This window comes from Parasteatoda tepidariorum, chromosome 1 (assembly GCF_982258835.1).
Source record: "Parasteatoda tepidariorum strain Cologne lab strain chromosome 1, Ptep-v5.0, whole genome shotgun sequence".
Lineage (NCBI taxonomy): Eukaryota > Metazoa > Arthropoda > Arachnida > Araneae > Theridiidae > Parasteatoda > Parasteatoda tepidariorum.
Window position 1 is genome coordinate 33620152 of NC_141755.1, and position 22955 is coordinate 33643106.

A 22955-nucleotide genomic window follows, 5' to 3' on the forward strand; every position below is an offset into this window, starting at 1 on the left:
TATATATATATATATATATATATATATATATATATATATATATATATATATATAATATATATATATAATATATATATATATCTTCATTCGGTGATTTAATTCGGGGTTAACCTGTACTGCAGCGTCCACTAATATTTCTATTTCCATCATCTTGGAATCATTGCTACAGTCTAGAGATGACACTTTGGACAATTACAAGTTCCTCTGATTCTTCAGCTAAGTAAGCTAACTTTCCAACTATCGATAATTATACCCCGTAAGAAACATCCAGATGCTCCTCTATGCCATTACTATTTGGTTATGGCACTGAGCTGCTTACAGAAAGCTTGTGAACAATTTTTCTTCTTCAACACCATTCTTTATATTCTGTTCTCCTTCACTCTCATCATTGTGACATGCTATAGGCGTCATTTTGTGACTTCTTGCAATTTGCATAATATTCTTGAAGTAGTGTGTGACAGTTCTGCAGTTGAAAATTTTATTTTAGAGTTCAATTTCCTCAATTATCCTTCATTTATGGACATGAAAGAAGGTATATCTGTGGCGTAACTACCTCTACAAATATTAAATAACGAAGCACTAGTATTTAAAACATGCTAACTTGATTCTATCAGGAGGTACCTTTTGATAGATGAAGGTTGACATAGTCTATAATTAAATCCCCTCAATGGTGACCCGGACGTGATATGAACTTGCCAACATTGATGGATGGTCCACATTAAAACAGTTGATTTGCCTAAAAATATACTGCTCAGAAAAAAAATCCGGTGAAGTAAATAAAGTCTTACGGTTAATAAAACAAAAATTGAGAAAAAAATGAGCGAAATGCTATAAAAAATGAAGAAATAATATAATAAGCAAAATGAAATAAATAAAAAGATGAAGAAAAAAGCAGCATGAATCAACTAGTGTAATCTGTTCATCGAATTCTATCACATATAAAATTCTGGAAGGAGAGTATTGTGGCGTAACTACCACTACAAATGTTAAATAACAAATCACTAGTATATAAGACATGTTAACTTGAATCCATCTTGAGGTGCCTTTTGATAGATGAAGATTGACATAGTCTATAATTAAATCCCCTCATATTTAGTGAATTTAACGAATTTAGTCGTCAAAATGCATTTTCTGTCTTCAATGTCAAACTCACAAGCATGCCAAAATAATAAATTCACCATGTTCCAAAATGTGGTATTTAAAGGTTTGAAATAAAATATTCAAGTTCCAAGAAATAGCATTTATTTTTCATAAAAGATGTGACACATGAAAATAGCAAATTTCCAGTTAGAAAATCTTACTAAAGCAATGTTTTAAAATGCACGCTTACAACTTCTGTAATACGAAACTACTTTTGATCTTTAAATAAATAATACTTTTTGAGTATATTTCGCTAAACTTAATAAAACTAGATTTAAAAAGCTTTTATAGTACCTTTTTGAGATCCAAATAAACTTCCATTTTTTTCTTAAAATGAAACATATAGTTTAAAAAATTCATATTAAGTACATTTTTAAACATGAGATAAAACAAACATAAATATTTAAATTGATACGTAATGTATTTTAAAAATCAAAAAACCATTTGTTGGTTCCACTGTTTTAAATCCTACTGGATTTAATATTTTTTCAATGAGCGGTTTTTTAAGCATAAACAACGCTTATTATTAAAATAATAAAATCAAAGCATCTTGCAATATCAAAATAGAACTCATTTTTTTGATGATTTTGTTAATTTTATGCAAAAAGTGGACACTATAGCATTCAATTCAAAGGAAATATTTTCCGAATGCGAACTAAAAAATAACGTGTGAATTAACAAGCATTGTTTAAAATTAAAGTATAATTAATTTTCTAACTATGTCTTAGTTTTAGTGTGAAAGGACAGCATAATAATAAACTTTCTGTCATATTTAAGAAAAATAATATGTTTAGCACTTTAATAGTGATACTAGTGCATTACTAAAAAAACATATTTTGGTTATCAATTTGAATTACATAAATGAGAATCTATAAGGGAAATTTCGACAAAACCAGATCCTTAAGAATATTTTTCTCTATGAAACTCCAATAATCTAATCGCTTGAACTTTTGTTTGAATTATAAAAGTCTATCATCAACAAAAATAAAAATTATTTAATACAGAAAAATCTATACTTGGGAGGGCAAATATTAATAATTATTATTATCATAAAGTCTGTTTGAATCTGGTTTTATTAAACCTGGGCGGACAAAACCAAAAGTATACAGGGCTTTCCAAGATTAATGACCCAAACTTTATAGTGACAAACTTTTCAGTGATCAATGACACAAACTTCAAAGTGAGGCAGGGGACATCACAAGGATTCAGATTTGCATAGAAACTCATGGTAGGGAAACTTCATGGGAGAATAATACTATGGCAGGTACAAGAAATAAAGAAACACAAGACAGAAGAGATCATCTGTCATATTTATTGGTCAAAGATACTACATGTGCTGTGAAGGAAGATGATATAATATATATTCAAAATATAGAGAAAACATGGAAAAATTACAGAACAATAAAAAAAAAAATTTTAAAAAAATAATAATAAAAATAATAGAAAAATATAATAAAAAAAAAATTTTAAGAAAAATTTCCCGAAAATCCAGAAAATAAAAAAAGATATAATCTTTCCGTCAGCTTACACGATTATATTATATTTCTTAATTTCCTCGTTTTTTTTCTTTTTGTCCCTTTTTGTTTTCATCTATTAAGCTATATATATGAATATATATATATATATATATATATATATATATATATATATATATATATATATATGAAAATATTTACACGGTAAAGAACATAAAATTTCCCGAAAATCCAGAAAATAAAAAAAGATATAATCTTTCCGTCAGCTTACACGATTATATTATATTTCTTAATTTCCTCGTTTTTTTTCTTTTTGTCCCTTTTTGTTTTCATCTATTAAGCTATATATATGAATATATATATATATATATATATATATATATATATATATATATATATATATATATATATATATATATATATGAAAATATTTACACGGTAAAGAACATAAAATTTCCCGAAAATCCAGAAAATAAAAAAAGATATAATCTTTCCGTCAGCTTACACGATTATATTATATTTCTTAATTTCCTCGTTTTTTTTCTTTTTGTCCCTTTTTGTTTTCATCTATTAAGCTATATATATGAATATATATATATATATATATATATATATATATATATATATATATATATATATATATATATATATATATATATATATATGAAAATATTTACACGGTAAAGAACATAAAATTTCCCGAAAATCCAGAAAATAAAAAAAGATATAATCTTTCCGTCAGCTTACACGATTATATTATATTTCTTAATTTCCTCGTTTTTTTTCTTTTTGTCCCTTTTTGTTTTCATCTATTAAGCTATATATATGAATATATATATATATATATATATATATATATATATATATATATATATATATATATATATATATATATATATATATATATGAAAATATTTACACGGTAAAGAACATAAAATTTCCCGAAAATCCAGAAAATAAAAAAAGATATAATCTTTCCGTCAGCTTACACGATTATATTATATTTCTTAATTTCCTCGTTTTTTTTCTTTTTGTCCCTTTTTGTTTTCATCTATTAAGCTATATATATGAATATATATATATATATATATATATATATATATATATATATATATATATATATATATATATGAAAATATTTACACGGTAAAGAACATAAAATTTCCCGAAAATCCAGAAAATAAAAAAAGATATAATCTTTCCGTCAGCTTACACGATTATATTATATTTCTTAATTTCCTCGTTTTTTTTCTTTTTGTCCCTTTTTGTTTTCATCTATTAAGCTATATATATGAATATATATATATATATATATATATATATATATATATATATATATATATATATATATATATATATATATATATGAAAATATTTACACGGTAAAGAACATAAAATTTCCCGAAAATCCAGAAAATAAAAAAAGATATAATCTTTCCGTCAGCTTACACGATTATATTATATTTCTTAATTTCCTCGTTTTTTTTCTTTTTGTCCCTTTTTGTTTTCATCTATTAAGCTATATATATGAATATATATATATATATATATATATATATATATATATATATATATATATATATATATATATATATATATATATATATATGAAAATATTTACACGGTAAAGAACATAAAATTTCCCGAAAATCCAGAAAATAAAAAAAGATATAATCTTTCCGTCAGCTTACACGATTATATTATATTTCTTAATTTCCTCGTTTTTTTTCTTTTTGTCCCTTTTTGTTTTCATCTATTAAGCTATATATATATATATATATATATATATATATATATATATATATATATATATATATATATATATATATATATATATATATATATATATATATATATATATATATATATATATATATATATATATATGAAAATATTTACACGGTAAAGAACATAAAATGGAAATGGAAAGCACTAATAACAAGGCTGTATCAGCAGGGTGGGGGGAGCATTACCTACCAGTCATGCAGGAGCAGCGTTTCTACCCTGAGGAACAAAACATCCCAAACAACCAAACCTCGACTGTCCCGAGAAAGAGTAATAAACGAGAAACAAAAGCAAATCAGATAAAGATATACTAAGATCTTGAAAACCAAAGTAGAACTAAATATAGTGACTAAAGAGATGCTTCATCTTTCAGATGAAAGTCAATTGGTACGACTATTAAATTAGTTTATACACCAACAAGGAAAACCATAAAAATACGAATTAAATATCTAAAGTTCGGGAAGAGCAAAAGATTACAAAAATAAATAAAACAAAACTAACAAATTGGAAAAATAGACAGGCACTCAATTATGCTTCAAGGAGATTCAACCGAACTTCAATGGTGGTTCAACCATAGCATAAAGCTAAGCATTACTTCGTCTCTATAAATCCAATCTGGATGTCATTACTCAAGGGAAGTTAACGTGAACATTTACAATTATTTAAAATAAGCATTTCAATATTACAAATAAACTTAACACGATTAATTTGATGCAAAATTGCTTTTCTGTAGATACTTATAGAAGTATTAAAATTCCAGAAATTTAAATTTGTTGACAGTGACTGGAAAATTATTTCCTTTATCAGAAACTTTAATAAGCCGAGTTTAATATAATGAAGAAATCAAAGAAGTCGGAAGATAAATTAGACGAATTTACTACTCAAATTGATGTTTTTGATAAAAGAAATAATTTACAGAATATAAACTAATTTAATACTCAAACCTGGAACATTAATCTTTCATCCGAAAGATCGAGTTTCACTTTAGTCAAATATATTTACTGCTTCGTCGATTTTTTGGAATCTTAGTATATTATCTTGATCTGACTTGCTCTTATTTCTTATTTACTAACTCAATTTCCGAGAAATCGCTGTGGTATTCCTTTCTTGTTTGTGATATTTTTCCACCGACAGCGGAAACTGCTCCTGCACTGACCTCATAGCAATGCCCCGTTCACGACGCTACTGTGTTGTCAGTGACTGCAATTTCCATTTTTATTTTTCATTCTGTAAATATTTTTTATTTTCTTGTATTTTTGATACTAGTCAAATAGTTCATGCTTTCCTGTTATTAATTGGATTGATATCAAGTATTTTATAATAATTCACAATTTTTTTTAAATAGACTTTTAATAATGATAAACTTGATATGGTAGTAAATATAAAATATTCATATATATTTGCATATAAATACATATACATATTTTCACTTAAATTTTAAACTCTTTTCTTTTAAAATAAACTGAAAACTCAGAAGCAGTAAAATAGAACTTTCAAAAATAAGTTTTAAAAAATTAAAAAAATGAAACAATTAATTTTTTTAAAAAAAAAGCTGAAGCCAAAAGCTTTTAATATTCATTTATTTCTCCACCTAAATACCTAAATTCATAAATACTTATTTGTAATTTTCTTTTCTAAAAAGAAAGCCACCAAAAAATTTGTTTTAAAAAAAGAACTTACATAAAGAATTAATTACCTATGATAATTAACATAAATTTTTTGATGTACTTTTTCATTAAGATCACTACCATTAGCTTAACTTTACCTTTCATCTCCATAGATTCAATTAGTTGCAAGGTAGATGTGTATAGCTTGAAAAACAAATATAATAATTTTAATTATTCTATATTTCTTCTTCAACGAATGCAATCCTAAGCCAGATGTACGCATTATTTTAAGAACAAAAAGCAATCCAATTTATTTCTCAAGGAAAAAGCATGCAACCCAATTGATTACAGAAGTTGAAATCAAGGTAATTTGATTTCTTCTGTTACTTTTATGGCTCGAGAAAACAACAGAAATAAATTATCCGCTTTTTTTTCTCATTTATTTTCGGTCCATTAAAAGGGAAAATATAAAAATTTATGTTTTTCTAGTCTTTTTTTCTATTGAAATTATGCATCAAACTAATTGATGAAAAACTGGAAGAGAATTTCAAAAAGAAAATTTTACAGCAATGGACAAGAAATATTGATAGAACTATTATGATTTATCATTTAAATCTATAAATTAATTTTAAACCAGTTTAATTATTACAGTTTTACATTTTTAGCGAATTCTTTTCATTTAAGATTTCTATATTACATTTAACAATTATGCTAACATTCCCCTAAATATTTTATTTTGTAACAGTGATGAACAGCCTACACAATTCTCGGTTTATGACTATCAATATTAAATTCAACAGACTTGTAATTTTAAGCCCAACCCAGAAAACAAGGGAACTCCTAGTTTAGACACTGGGACAAACTAGCCTTCATGGAAGAGTTTTTGACGGAACTAAGGAGAACAAAGAAAACTTAATCGAATAGCTCGACAGCAAGGGGATTCAAACCCATGATCCGTCTACCAATGAGGATATTCAAGGTCAGCACTGAGGTCGGTGCTAGTCGTGTGCAGAATTAGTATCGACTAGCCATCGTTAGTATTCGAACCTGAGTATCCCCTGAACCATCACGGCACAACACTTGAAATATTATTATTATAACGTGCACCTTGTTTTTAAGTTCGTTCCATCTTTTTTTCTCCTTCTTAAATATTAGCACGTTAAAATAAATCTTATGACCATAAATACTTAATCATGTAAATCCAGATTAAAAAAAAACAGCATCACAGCGACATTCTAAAATATTTCGACCAAGAACTTTAACACATTTTCAAGCCATTTATTGCAAATTTTAATGATCTTAACACAGTCAAAATCTTTGAAAATTATTAAATCATTGATTTTAAACTCTTTCTTTCAAATTACTATTGTTTCTCATTAACTGTATATTTTCCTTAATTAGTGTGACGTAAACCATGCCTTATTATTTCATTTCTGTTTTTTTTTCCACATCATTTTATTTTTCTGATAAAGGTACACTGAAACCGGTTTAGTTTTTTGTGATTTCAAAAGTCTTATTTTTTATATTTTTAATACTTTCAACGGTCTGACTGAGGACCATCGGACATCCCAAAAAAGCCAAAGTCATCCCCAATCAAAATTCTTGATAGTCCCCTCAAAACATTGTGATAGTTTATGTTGGTTTCTATGCGATTCATGATGGTCCGACATCATTTGACGGTCACCATCATCCAACATTTTCCATTATGCATTCATGGTATTTGATATGCCAACAAGCTTCCATCATTCCATGATGGAAAATTCTACTTTAATACTATGATGGTTACCCATCAAGAGAAGTTTGATTCTTATTGACCAACAATCAATGAAGATCTGTGATGGTCCATGATGGTTCCGACGATCCATTTCCATGATGGCTTAATGTAAATTCTTGTTGATTTTCCGAAATATACCATCAAAAATTTTTTTCTTATAATGGACCACAAAAAATCAGTCCAAATTTCAACATTGGGATGATGGTTGCTCATGATCGTTCCTATATTTGATTTCTAAGATACCATTAAGGAAATTACTGACAAGTGATGGTAGAGAGTAAATAGCACATACGATATGGGTAAGTTCATATCAAAGACAATGCTGGTATACTTAAATCATAAAGTGTGATAGTGGGTTCAAATCACAAATGAGGATGATAACAAGCTTATATGAAAGATGAGAATTGTTTGGGTCCATATCATAGTTTGCTTTTTGTAGAACAAAAACAAAATTTAATGGAATCAATGCAATGATCATAATCATGATCTAAGCAAAACCACGAATGCCGTAATCTGAATGGACAACGAATGTTAAAATCTTGATATTCAGAAGAATTAGGATTATATTTGATTTCAACAGCAAATTCGACAAACAGTAGTCAATTGGTACAAAAACGGGCAATGCAACGGTCAATCATCGTAGACATACCGGGTCAAAACATCATGGTTCTATAAACACAAATAACGCCATTTTTTAACCATTTAAATCATTTGAACGCCATTCTGAAAACTATTATTATTGTTATACTAATATTAATTTAAATATGATTATAAAAACGTCGTTTTAAATATTTTAAAACTACTATTAGTACTATAATTAAACACTAAAAGAATTACACCCTTTGACATTTTTATCAGTATTTAAGGAATTACCTGACTTGTGTGTTTTAAATAAAAAAAAAGTAAGTAAAACGAATAGCTAAATTTCTCAACGAACTACCAAAAGTAGAAATTTTCATTTCAAGCATTTTGTGAATCAATACAGTTGTACTTTCATGAATATTACTTTTTTCATAAACTGGGATGAATTATTTTTTTTAAAAAGAATAATACAAAAAAATGGAGCAAATATGGTAAAGAAAGACAGATGCGAAGATGCGTTTTTGTTACAAAAAAATTAATAAATAAATAATAGTAATATTTTTCAAAAAGAATAATTTTTAAATATTTTTGAATTAAAATATTTTTACGATTGAATAACTTAATTTTAAATCCATCTTTCTTTATAAATCAATGATAAAAAAAAGCAAATTAATATCATTTTTTAAAAAAGAAACTTTTTGAATTATTTCCTATTTTTTTTCCTTCAAACATATGCTTGCGGTTTTAATTAAAACTTTTAAATAGAATGGCTCCTCTCTTCCTCTATCTCCCATACCATAAACTGAATTGAATATTCTATTGAAAATCCTTCACAAAAAGGTACGCCTTTTGTGTTCTCCTACTAAAGAAATAGTTTTCCGTCATTAAGTATTTAGAAATAGTATTCAGCTTTCACTGATCCATTTGTAATAGGAAAAGGTAGTAACCATTTTTTATTTCCTTTCAGGCAACTGCAACGAGGCTTCTGTAACATCACTTTTCATCCTTACCCTTTATCACAATTCAATGGTTCCATCTCACATCGACACTCACAAATTTTGTATCCAAGGCAAGTTTCAGACGCCATTTTGTATGCATCGGTAAGATAAAAAAGAAAAATATTTGCATTTTATTTTAAAGCTTTGTAAAACGTTTTCGTTTAATTTTCTTCGATATTCAAGCTGTTATATACCAGTGCTCAAATATAGTAAATTGAATCTGGATATTTTCTAAAAGAAACAGGCTTATAGGGTGCCCTTAAAGTGACAAATGATTTAAAAAAGCTTTTAAAGAAAAATAGATTTACATTGAAATGTACAGTTTGATGCGTTGTGCTAAGGAAACGAGATATGTAGTCTTATCAAATATCTAAAAAAGCCGCGATGTAGTAGCCGTCAAAACACTGTGGTGTAACTACCACTACGAATATTAAACATCAATTTACTGGTATATAAGACATGCTATCTTGATTCAATCACGAGGTACCTTTCGATAGATGAAGGTTGGCATAGTCGATAACTCCGCAGCCACTTTGGTGACCTCCGGACGTGATTTGAACATGCAGTAACGCCCACTTGTCAGTAGCGCCTACTTCGTTGGATGATCCACAATGAACAGTTGACTTGCTCCTTGTGACTGCGACATAATTCACCTCTTCACGCTGTTGCTGCTCGGTTTCAATCATACACAACGTGAACACTCGACTGCTAAAGGCAACAGGGGAGCGAACACAACAGTGAAGTTAATACACCTCTCATATTCAGCTCTCAAGCGACTACGACCGTGAAGTTAATACACCTCTCACTTTCAGCACTCAAACAAAAAAACCTGGTGACTCTCTCTCCCGGTCTTTCACACGTACAGCAACTGGGCCAGGATAGCCTGGTCGGTAGGGCGCTGGGCCCATATCCAAGAGGTCGTGGGTTCGATCTTCGCCGGCCGAAGACTCCCCGTGTAGTAAATGGGGACTGATGCACGCTAAATCTGTCGAGTCTCAAAGTCCTTCATGTTCCCACAACAAATCAATACCTCTGGGGGTACTGATCCAGGAGTTTCCTTGTCTTCTGGATTGGTTCAAAATTACAAGGCTACGGAGTTGAACGTTAGTAGTCGTAAACCCATGAAATTGGGTCGGCTGTTCAACGACGGTTATAAAATTAAAACAAGTACAGCAACTAGTGAGATCCGTTCATCGAATTCTATCCCTGATAAAATTCTGCTGGGGAGTATTGTGGCATAACTACCACTACGAATATTAAACATCAATTCACTGGTATATAAGACATGCTAACTTGATTCAATCATGAGGTACCTTTCGATAGATGAAGGTTGGCATGGTCGATAACTCGCCCCAACAACACTGAGCAGTCACTATGAAGTGTTCGATAGGTACTAGCTTGTCTGGGAAGAAAAGGCGGTCGGTGCACATTGTCATTCCACTCTCTGTTCCACAGTGAAATGCTCGTTGATGGAGGTTGGTCGTTCTTTGAGGTTATCCCAATTGACTTCAAAATTATTATCGAACGTGCATGATTTTTTGCAAACGATTTTAAATTTATCAGTGCCATCTTCTGGGTGCGGAAATACCACTTTTAATGAATAAAATTTAGCAATGAATAAAATTAGGAATAATACCAATTTTATATGAACAAAATTTAGCGTCTTTAAAAATGATCACAACTGATATAATTATGTGTTAAAACAAATTTAGTAATTATGACTGATAAAGCTATTCTAAATAAATAAACGATTATGTTTTTTGCTTAAGTTTGCATTTAATTTCATATTATAATAATTAGTTAACTTTAAAAGATGAGAAGAGGTTTGTTTGAGATCCTTGTGTTTTTCTAAAATAGCTTTCAACTCTAAAAGTAAATCATTAATAGCATCGTCTTTAGTGGACTCTGACTGCAACATGAGACTGTATCGTCAAAAAGAGCTCTTTGAATAAAAGCCACACACAAGTATTTTAATCCATTTATTTGTTTCGTTAAATTTTTTGTTTTGATATTTTTTCGAGTTTCTTTATTTGTCCTTTTCCGCATTTGATGCAGATGTTTTCCCGGTCACTAGGAGAGGTTTTAATGGTCTCTCCTAAAGGTTTTCTCAACACAAAGTCTATGGAAGAAATTCCTTAAATCCCAAAAAATGGTCGTAAATCGGTCTTTTCTGGAGATTTAACTGCATATTTTTCCGACTCATGGATAGTTTTCAATAAAAACATTCAGAAAAAAAATGTAAGAAAGATTCTTAATTTGCTCTGCTTGTAAAAGTATCGTTGCTTCTAATTGAAACATATAAAACACATTCATTAAAGAGAGAAAAAATTAACTGCTTCTATTTTATTCTCCTAAACATTCGAATAAGAATTTCAGCTAAAGTTAGAATAAAAGCAATGATGATGATTTGTAGGAAAGCAGTTAGTAGCAAATGCAGTGACAAGTATTTATTTCGTTCATCATTCTTAAAATATAGAATAAAACGTTTCCGATTGCCTTACATATTGAAAAAATAAAAATCGAAACGCATTAAATTTAATTTAATAATGTAATTTTCACGTTATAAGTATAGAAAATACAATTTTAATGATTCAGGAAACACACTATGCTAATAATTCAGTTTAGAATGCTTAAAAATAGAAAATTTCCCTATTTCTCAAGTTTAAAAAAAATATTTAATTCTCACATATGTTATTATTGTGATAATAAATGAATCAAACTCACTGAATTTTATTAATCTTGTAGTAAAATCTTAACGTTGTAAATATGCCACGCATAATCTTAAAGGTTTGATGAATATACTAAAATAATATAATTAATATTATTTAATTATGAAAACATGAACAGAAATGTATAAACATTATAAACTGAATAAACATTTTCTGGATAAACACAACTTTTTCTTGACGGATTCAGATTTCTGACCTGACCCCAAAAATATAGGGGATAGCCGCTATCTGGAAAATATGGTCCAGATAGTTTGATCAGCAATGTTTGGACCCCTTAATATTAATTTTACTTTTTGCGCCTTTCGGAATATCTCGAAACTTTATATGACAGTTGAAACTTTTTTTACTCTCAATTATAAAATTTGTTTATCCAAGGATAATTTCCTGCAAGAAATAACTTTTAGTAAACATGTATAATTTTTTTATTATTTTATCTAAGAATGGACGAAAAATTTTTGAATTGTAAGGTATACAATTTTTTGTATCATTTTAATGAATATGTTCTTTTTTAAAATAAAATATAAAATTTGAACGAAATCAGTCGAATTTCAAGTATCTGACTTTTTTGAAATTCAATTTCTCAGGAACTATTCGACTGATTTTTCTCAAATTTTGCATTTTTCTATACAAAATTATATTCTTTAACATTATGCGAAAAATTTTATACCTTACAATTCAAAATATTCCCGACTATTACTTTATAAAGTAATAAAAAATAGTAAATATTTATTGAAATTTATTCTTTGCATAAAATTATCTTTGGGTAAACAAATTTTATAATTGTTTGCAAGAATTTTTATATTCGACTTAAAATCTCTTGAGATATGGTGAAATAACGAGAAAAGTAAAATTAACATTTGGGGGTTCAAACTTTGAATCACTCTCCTGACCAAGCTATCGGACAAAACCGCAATCAGGGGACCATATTCCCCAGATTGCGACTACCCCAAATATTTTGGGGGTCAGAAATTTGAATCTGTCGGGAAAAAAGGTATGTTTATTTAAGGAAAGTAAGTTTTTGCGTCTGTTTTCGTAACTTAGAAAAACGTCTGCATTAATTAATGAGCCAATTTTGAGTGACCTCTTCGAACCACTAAGAATGAGCCTTATTACGTGAAGATCCGATCATTAGATCAAAAGTTATACAGGGTCGTCCGTTTTTTTTAACGAAACTGTACATTAACATATTGTGAATAAATTAATTAAGATATGAGAAAATAAAAAAAAATAGTTCTGATAAACGCACAGTTAGTGCGACAATGTCTTTATTATAGATAAAATAAACTGTAACTATATGTAAAAAATTATTTATAAAATCATTCTGATGTAATAAATTTACAATAAAATGGAATAAAATTACAATAAAATATAATATTAAAATAAAATTTATTATTTTATTTCTAATACAATAGCAAAATTTTCACTTACATTTAAATGGAAAACTCTTGAGAAAAGTTTTTAAACTTGGTTATAGATTTATCACTTAAAACTTGAAATGTAACTAACACCTTCTTAATGTTTTTTATTCTAAAATTGTATTGATAATAAATGCAGACTCTTAGATTGCAAATTTAAATTATATAAATATTTTTTAACGATAAGAAGCTTGGAAATAAAATGAAACTTCAAAACTTAAAAAAAAAACAATTAATACTTATATCTATGCAAGTAAAATACAGTAAAATAATAAGTTTGGGGGTTAAAGTAATTAAACGAGTTTCAGTACGTATTAGCAAACACAAACTCTTGTTAATGAACATAATTTAATTATCTGGGGCTAGTTACTCAATATTTAACCTTTCATTCATTTAATGCATTTTTAATGACAGTGCATTGTTTGATTTTCTGTCAGAAAATACCTTTACTAATTAAGACAATTAATCAACCTCAAAACAACTAAACAATGAGGAATTGATAAGTGTGAAGTGATTTCCATTTTTTTGATATTCTTGATACAAAATATTCGTTTAAATCATAATAATAATAATATTAGTCATAAAACTAATTTTTGTTCTTGTATACATTTTTCTGTATATTGTATATATATATATATATATATATATATATATATATATATATATCAGGGCTCGAAAAACCACCAGCCCTCGGCGGCCAAAAATTCCCTGCAGACAATGAATTTCTCGAATCCGACGTCCGCGCGGACGGCCAATTTCCCGTTGATGTTCGTGATACATTCTCAATTTTTGTTATTAGAATTGATGTTTTCTCCGTCTGGTAGTACTGCAGCGGTTGAAAGGGGCTTTTCAGCTATGAACTTACAAAAAAACACATTACGTACTTATCTTAAACAAGAAACGTTAAACGCAATTATGAACATCTACCTAAATAGAAAACCCCTTTCAGATTTCTGTGCAGAAACCTCTGTATATCATTGGCTTGATTGTGGAACTGGCAAACGTCATATTTGATTTATTTAAAAAACGCAATACCCTCGGATAAATTGACATTCCACATAACTTGACCTTCGCCATTTTGCATAAAATTTAATTACATTAAAACAAATTATTTCATAAAAGAAATACTAGGTTACTATCAGTAACCTAGTAATTCTTTTAATACTGTTTAATGTAATCCAAGTATTTGTAATCCTAGAAACTACTAATTCATTGTGCAATTTACATAAATGTTTGTAATAAGTAAGAGAAAATTATATTTATATTTATTTAGATACGACGGGTCAGTTTCAAAGGAGGACGGGTACATTGTTGGACAAGCCGTCCTCGGGAACGGGTGAAATTTCTGAGTTATTTCGAACCCTGATATATATATATGTACAATTTTTTATTATAAATTACAAAAACTATATTTTTGTGCTTTAGGATAAAATATTACTTGAAAAATACTTACCTTTTTTTTAAAAAAAATTGGAAAAATTAAGTACTTATTTCAATTGTTAAATTATAAATCATGCGTTTTAGAAAATTTTATACAGTTAATCTCATAAAATACAGTTACATTTATACAGTTAATCTTTTATACAGTTAATCTTCTTATACAACAATACTTTTTCATAAAAATTTGCAAACTGAAGCATTTGCTTACTTTTACATCGAAAAATTTTTCTGATGTACAAGTAAGTTAAAACTTAATAGCAGTTCATTTTGCGCAGATTTTCTACTTCACTCAAAATCGAAGTTCTTCAAATACTCTTAATTGAATTCTGTTTTTAAGTTGAAATAAAGTATTTAATCTCAGTAATTAGCAATTATTCCATAGGTAGCACTTATTCTGAAGTACAATTTCTAATAATTTTCGTAAATTATCTGACAAATTTTTAGAAAACAGTGCCTAGTGCTTAAAAAAATTAAACATCCTATATATTTTTGATCCACTGATCGGATTTTGACGAACTAAAACTCAATCTTAATGGTTTGAGAGGAAGACCTCAAATATGCTAATTAGTTCTTGCAGACGATATTTCAAATTGCGAAATCAGACACTAAAACGTAATTTCTCCGAGTAAGCAGACTTTTTTTTCACGAATTCTGATTTCAGACCTCCAAAATATAGAGGACAGTCGTAATTTGAAATAAAATGGCTCCAAAAGATTAAGTAGTAGAATGGTTTTCACTAACTATGCGACCAATTTCGTTCTAGTTTTGTATTTTATCATCTAAAATTGAATTCTTTAAAATTATGTAAAAATCTTTATACCTTGCAATTCAAAATATTTACAATTATTGTCTAATAAAATAATAAAAAATAATAAATGATTAGAAAAAAATTATTTTTGTATGGAGTTATCTTTCGATAAACTACTTTTGTAATTTTGTCTAAGAAAATTTTATTTAACTTATAAAGTTCTTAAGAAATTGTGAAATATGCAAAAGGTAAATTCAGCATTAAGTTCTCCAAACTTTCGACACTTCAATCTATTGGGACCATATTTCCCAGAGTGCGGTTACCCTTTATAGTTTGACGGCAAGGAATCATAATGCGCCAAAAAATAGGTATGTTTAATTCAGAGAAAATACATTTTTGTGTCTGATTTCGTACTTTCTTTTGCGTGTGCATTATAATTCCATAGCTAATACGTAGTAAAAAGCAAGAGGAGCAATGATTATTTTGATTATGAAATTTAAAAACTACGTCAACTTTTCTTCATTAAATTCTTATCTGATTTCCCTTTTACATTCAGTAAATAAAATGTTTTGGAGAAAATAGATCAAAATTGTTTCAGTATATCACAAAGCTGTTTCTTTGTTAATTCTAATTCATTTTGTTTTTAGAACTAATGTATGTCTCGTAATTTTCAGCTTGTAGCCGTGTTTTATGCTGCCATCATACTTATTGTTGTTGGAAGTAACTGCCATAGATTTCGAAAACATCATTCCACATCAGAAAAAGGCACAAAGCGTGTCGCCAAGCACCTCCTCACGACCACCGACACCAACCTTAATATATTCCACATTGTACTCAAAAGGCACAAACCACCTTCCAGCACAAATCCCACAATAGCGATGGTTTGACAGTGTAAATAAAAAGTTCTCTTTTTTAAAAAAAAATATGTGTGTGTGGTTTATTATGCCACGACGCTGCTCAAAGCTACCTTGCTTATTAGAGATGGGTGATCACCTTTGGCCGAGAGACACGCTGTTGCGAATTTCAGAAAGTTGATAGTTCTGTCCTTCCTAAACGTCGCTACCCATGCAGCGTGATACGTAAATTAAACGTAAATTTTAGGGAAATTGGTCAAATCAATACATAAATTTTACGTAGTATTTCCGTAATGATATAGCCATTGATATATTTGGTTAAAAATCTTTGGTACATTTTACGTAATATTAACAGAATGTATTTTACAGCAACCCTTCGGTAAGATTGCTTTCGTATACTTTATGCAATATTGACGAAGCAAATTTACCATTTAAATTTCAGTAAGAAAGTTTTTGTATAGTTTTACGTAAGAATATTAACTTATATTTTACCATTTAGAATTTGGTAAAAAGATTTCGTATATTGTACCTAATATTGACAAAATAAATTTACCATTTTATTTCGGTAAAAATATTTTTGTAAGTTTTACGTAATATTAGCGAAGCAAATTTATTATTTAGATTCAGTAAAAATGCTTCTCTGCATTTTACGCATTATTGACGAAGCAAATTTATCATTAAAATAATATGTAAAAATAACATACCCATTCTATTCTGTGAAAAACAAATGTCATTGCGAAAAACAAATGCTCGAATTTCACGAAACTTCCTTTGTTTTTGACGAAACTCTTTCCTGGTATTTACTCCGAGAAACATTTCGGCAAAGTGACGAAATAGCTATCCGCACTTCTTCGAAATATTTCGAATAGAATAACGAAATATTTCATTATTCTATTTTTTTCCACAAAAAAATTTTGCACCTAACTTTTCCAATAATCTCTACAAACTTTTCCTATAAACGTTATCAGGGGTGACATATAGCTGTATCAATTTCAACTTAACAACGCAAGAAAAACAGATAGAACAGGGAGAAAAATTACACCCATGCCCGAGGCAGGATTCGAACTCATGATCTTCTTTGTACGATGCCAAATGCTTGACTACCATAGGAGTCGGCCAACTCAGTTCGTTACTTTATTTTTGATCGTTCAGTCTTCCTCCTAGTTACGTTATGTTAGCTAACAATATCCTACAATACATGAGGTTTCGAGTAGAGGAAATATTTTCGTCATATATTTAAGAGTTTCTATTTCATAACAAATCGCACGGCTTCGTAATGTAATAATTCTCTAAATTAACGAATTGTTGCTCAATTATTGCTGGAACGTCAAAAGTGAGAGTTTTATTTCTGAGAGTGCAATAAACATATTTCAAACTTAGAAGATAGAAACACTTATTGCGTAGGAAGACATATATAGTAAAATATATTAAAAGACATGATTAATTTAAAATTTTATTTTAAAAGGAATATGTTGAAGTATTGTTCATTAGAATGGAATTGTAATGCGCAACAGATGAGAAGTATTTTGAAAATAAAAACCAAAAGCTAACTTCACTACTTATCCTAAATTTAAATAATATTCATTGTAACTCAATTGATAACAAATATTTCACATTGCATAAATTGGAATTAGACATTTAATTTAGTTATGATAAAAGAAATAATTATACTTATTTAGAGTGTTTCATTTGAAGTTTTATAAGATTATTTAATTTTTTGTCGTGGTCTTATTTTTTATATTTTACTAGCTGTATGCCCATTCATCGATCGGGATGAAAAATCTGAACAATCAATATATTAGTACTGAACAACAGTATGAAATCACTCACAAAATTGAAACAAACACAATTTAATATATTTTGTCCTTTCTGAGGACTTAGCGTTAATTATATTAAGCAAAATACGTTTTTAGTAGTCTATCTAATCAGAATGAACAGTAATCGCATTCAATATCATTTTAAATGATGCAATTGTTTAACGCCAACTCATGATAGTCAAAATCTACCACAATCAACCACTTTTCTCGATACTTATTCCTTCAGAAAGTCCATTAAAAAACTATTTCAAGCTCTTTCCACAGTATCTATATTAAAGCTTCCAAGTATTGATGCTGTTTTAATTGGTGTCAAATACATTATACATTTATTAGTATATTTGATACCTATTAAAACTGGACCAATTACCTTAATATCAGTAGTGCCAATTATCAAAATGAATTAAACATTATTGTCCTCAATGATAGTATAACGATTTTTTATGAATCTCCAAAACGAATTAGCACTTTCTCTCCATTAATTTTGCCTTAATAAGTAGATAGAGTACCTAGCTTGCTTTTTATTTCAATTAGTACACATTACGGAAATTAATTAGGCATAATTGGAGTTATTAATAGATTGGTAATTTTTTACTCTTCCCTAAATACATTTAATACCATTTCCCTATTAATTTAGCTTTGAACATCACTCGTTTTTTTAAATTTTAAATAGTGCATATTACTAAACTTAAATATCATAGGCGTCAAAAATAGTACATGGCTATTTCTTACTTTCATCCTAAACGAATTAGTACCGATTCTCAATTAACTTTGCTTTTTAGTGCATAGATTTTTTTTTATTTCAATTAATACTTATAACCGGAAGTAAGTATCATTATCGTCAATAATGGCATTCCGATTTTTTACGATTCTCCCTAACAAATCTGAATCATTTTTTTATTAATTTTGCCTAATGCATAGTTTATTTTTTATTTCAATTTTCTTATTACCAGAATTAATTAAGCATTACTAAACCTTTCCCGCTTCTCCTAAATAAATTTTTAACAATTCTCCACTAATTTCGATTTTTAGTACGCAGTTTTTTATTTTGTTTCAATTAGTATCTATTACCAAATTTTTTTTAATGGTGGGCACTTGGAATGTATTGTCCCATTGGCCTCAGAAATGCCAGAACTGCTACTCTATTCTCGTTACCCAGTGGGCACCTGTGGCGAAGCCACGGCGGTGGAGCAGCGTCGCCCACATCACACAACCACAAACCCGTTTACAGGGCGGGTCACATCCACACAATCACACAGAAGAGAAAGGACATGGAACACAGAGAGAAAGAAACATCCCTGCCCTGAGCAGGATTCGAACCCGCAACCATCGGCTCCGCAGTCAGACACGCTAACCACTCTGCCATCTGGTCGGCATATTACCAAAATTAATCAAGTCCTATTTACGTCAAAAATAGTATGTTAATTTCTTTACATTTCACCTAAATGAATTAATACTATTTCTCCTGGTCAATACGAATCTGCATCTGGCTCATACCAGCAACAGTGCTGATATAAAGTATCCTTAGTGGTAGGCAGATCATGGGTTAGAGTCCCCTTACCGTTAGGCTAACCGTAAGAGGTTTTCGTAGATTTCCTCTCCATGCAACGCAAACCATCAAAACCTCAGTACCATCAAAAAGTCAAATTTCTCTCAATAATGATCCAGGAGTTTCCTTGTCTTCTGGATTGGGTTCAAAATTGCAAGGTGACGGACTTGAACATTGGTGGTCGATTATTCAACTTCGGCTGTTCAACAACGGTTATGAAAGTAAAGAAGCAATTTAAGCAAATGTGTCTTTAAATCGATTTTATTTTCGCAGCTGCATCGCTTTATGTAGGCTTTTTAAAAATAAAATAAAAACAGCCATTTTGTAGCCTTATATTCAAAATTTCATTACATCAAGAATGGAATTCACCGATTAAGAAAATATGCGTTGTTTTTTATTAATTATGTGATAAACATAAGATTAAATATTAAGCTTGATATCTCAAATATTTAATTTACTGTATTTCTCATAGAATTAAAAAAAATTGTTTTCCAAATGAAATGAAAATAACGTTTTAATTTTAATCATTCCGTATGTTACTTTAAAACTAATTAGAACTATTCCATTACCACGATAGCGAATAATTTATAACGGAATGGAAAATATGCATAAAACATGCTTCAAAAGCAATGTTTTAGCAGAATTATTCAAATTAATTTTTATTTTTATTTTTATTAAAGCAGTCGTGAAACCTCGAAATTCTTTAAATAATATCGTCAGAATGAGTTGATTAAATTAACTCGGTAATTTAAACGACCCATTTAATGTAAAACTCATTTAAACTGATTTCGTAGCAACTGTGCGAGACGCCATTAAAAGAAGTTTAATGGCGTAAGTTATAAAAATGATTGCATCTAATTAAATCCAAAACTTTTCTTCAAGGAGCGCACTTTTACATTATTAACAACATTAATGGATTTAATGAGAATAAATTAAAATTTTCGATCCTATTAACCAAATGTTTAAAAACCATTATCGAAACAGTTATAAATATGCCCATTAAAATATTTATAAAGAAAGATATACAAAATATTTTACCGAAAAAAAATATTTTGTCAGACACATTATTCAGAAGTTTAATAGCAGTTTAAAAATATGACTTTTATTTTAGAACTATAATTTTTTGAGAATTATTTTATTTAGATTAAAAGATTTTTATTTTGGAAAATCACATATTTTGCAGTTTTAATTGAGTAATTGATTAGTTTAAGTAAATAATCCGAAGTAAGAAAATAGTGAAGTGTTAAGTAAATAATGAAGCAATAAGGTATTACCCGATTAAAAACTTCATTAGCTTCATGCCCCATGTCCCTGGTTCGATCCTCGGGCCGGGCAAGGTTGACTCAGCCTGACAATCGAACTAATCGAAAAAAGTCAGAATTTCTAAGAGCGATAAATTCTACTTAGCTTTAAAATGAAATTGACTTCTACTTGTTCAGTCAAACAACAAGAAATTTACAATAATATATAGCTCTAGTTGAAATTTGAGCACTCTGTCTAGTTGTAAATGGATCAAATGTTTGATTGCAAGATTTGAATACACTAAAATCGAATTAAATCATGGTAATAAAAAATTTCATAAATGTGTTCCGAATGTTAGTAAGTTCTTGGTATAGTCAGTTGTCATGATAGAAAAAAGCTTTTTAAATTTTAAAATTGAAAATTCTTGCATTCAAAAAATTAGTGGTTTCTTTTTACTGAAAAAAATTAACTCAGCAATTTCGAGCAAAGCCAATTTTTTCCACAAAATAACCTCCATCAGCTTTATTTACAAGTTCTTAATTAGGAGCCGGAGTAGCTCAGGCTGGCCAATGAGGTATACCAGGTTCGAATCTAAGCGGTAGCGATTCTATTCCTGCTTCACAGTGGTAGCGTAAATTATTCGCAGTGTCAGACGTATCATGGATTATAATCTCCTACTCTACTACAAAAGCCTACTCTACTACAAGTACGGAGGCCCTCCAGATACTGGCGGGAGTGATACCTATTCACTTAAAGATTCTTGAAGATATCAGCACAAAAAGATTGACCTGGGGCTGGGGGTTGACTGACTTGGAAATAGTTTTGGGCCACTCTCTGGACTCGATTGCACTGGAACAACGACCAGTAAGGCAACACCCCTCAAAGTTTGCTTCGGTGCCTTGGGGTAGGTCACTCCCCACTAATGAGGGGTTGGAAATTTTCACGGATGGTTCAAGAGTAGAGTTCGCCGAAGAGACCGATAATGGAAGTAGGATAAAGCACAAGACCGGTTTTGGAATTATCATCAAGAGAAATGGGATAATCATTAAAGCGGACTCCATTAGACTCTCCAACAATTGCAGTATTTTTATGGCTGAGCTGATGGCAATTAAAAGTGCATTTGATTGGCTGGCTAAAAATGACTACCCGGACGCCACTCTTTTCACTGATTCGCTCTCATCGTTGCAAGCCCTAAGTGACCCAACTCCAAATAACAAAGAGACAGAAAATACTAAACAACTATGGAGACCAAACATCACATGTAACTGGGTCAGGGCGCACATTGGCATCCTAGGCAACGAGGAGGCGGATCAGGCAGCCAAGGAAGCCGTCAGTCTCAGCCAAATCAATTTAGAGGTCCCAAGTTCCAAGGCCCAGATCAAAACAATCATCAAGTCCAACAACCTAAATAGATGGAAAACAGAATGGCAGAGCTCCGAGAGAGGTCGACAAACCTATATTTTTTTTTAAGGACCCTTCCACCAAACGACTACAGGCCAACTTTTACCTAAACCAATTACTTACTGGACACGGGGTGTTTGGAGAATACCAAAATAGACTTTTCAATAAAAACCCAAATTGTACCTACTGTGGGGACAATCAGACAATCGTACACTTGATCTTGAACTGCCCACACTTCCAGACACTCCGTGGAAACCATTTTGCAGGACAAAATTTGCACCAATGCTTTGCTAAGTTGGTCTGTAGAAACATAGTTAAACAAATTATAAAGGTAACATTGGAGGACACGCTGAACCACATTTAACTATGCTCGGAGCCTGCGAACACTATTGCTGGTGTCTT

General features: G+C 29.4%; 2 protein-coding genes across 2 annotated transcripts in view; both read left to right on the forward strand.

Moving 5' to 3' along the window:
- LOC107436285 (uncharacterized) overlaps positions 1-16614 on the forward strand; it is a 51412-nt gene extending 34798 nt beyond the window's left edge. The window contains exons 2-3 of the mRNA XM_043044996.3: positions 9331-9463; positions 16368-16614. Coding sequence (XP_042900930.1) covers positions 9331-9463; positions 16368-16580 — 346 coding nt within the window. The 3' untranslated portion in view covers positions 16581-16614. The remainder of the gene's footprint in view (positions 1-9330; positions 9464-16367) is intronic.
- Positions 16615-19902: 3288 nt separating this feature from the next.
- Positions 19903-22622, forward strand: LOC147816374 (uncharacterized). Its single transcript, XM_087152384.1, has 2 exons — positions 19903-19906; positions 21799-22622. Exons 1-2 carry the CDS (start codon positions 19903-19905, stop codon positions 22620-22622), a joined length of 828 nt encoding a protein of 275 aa, XP_087008510.1.
- The last annotated feature ends 333 nt before the right edge of the window (positions 22623-22955 follow it).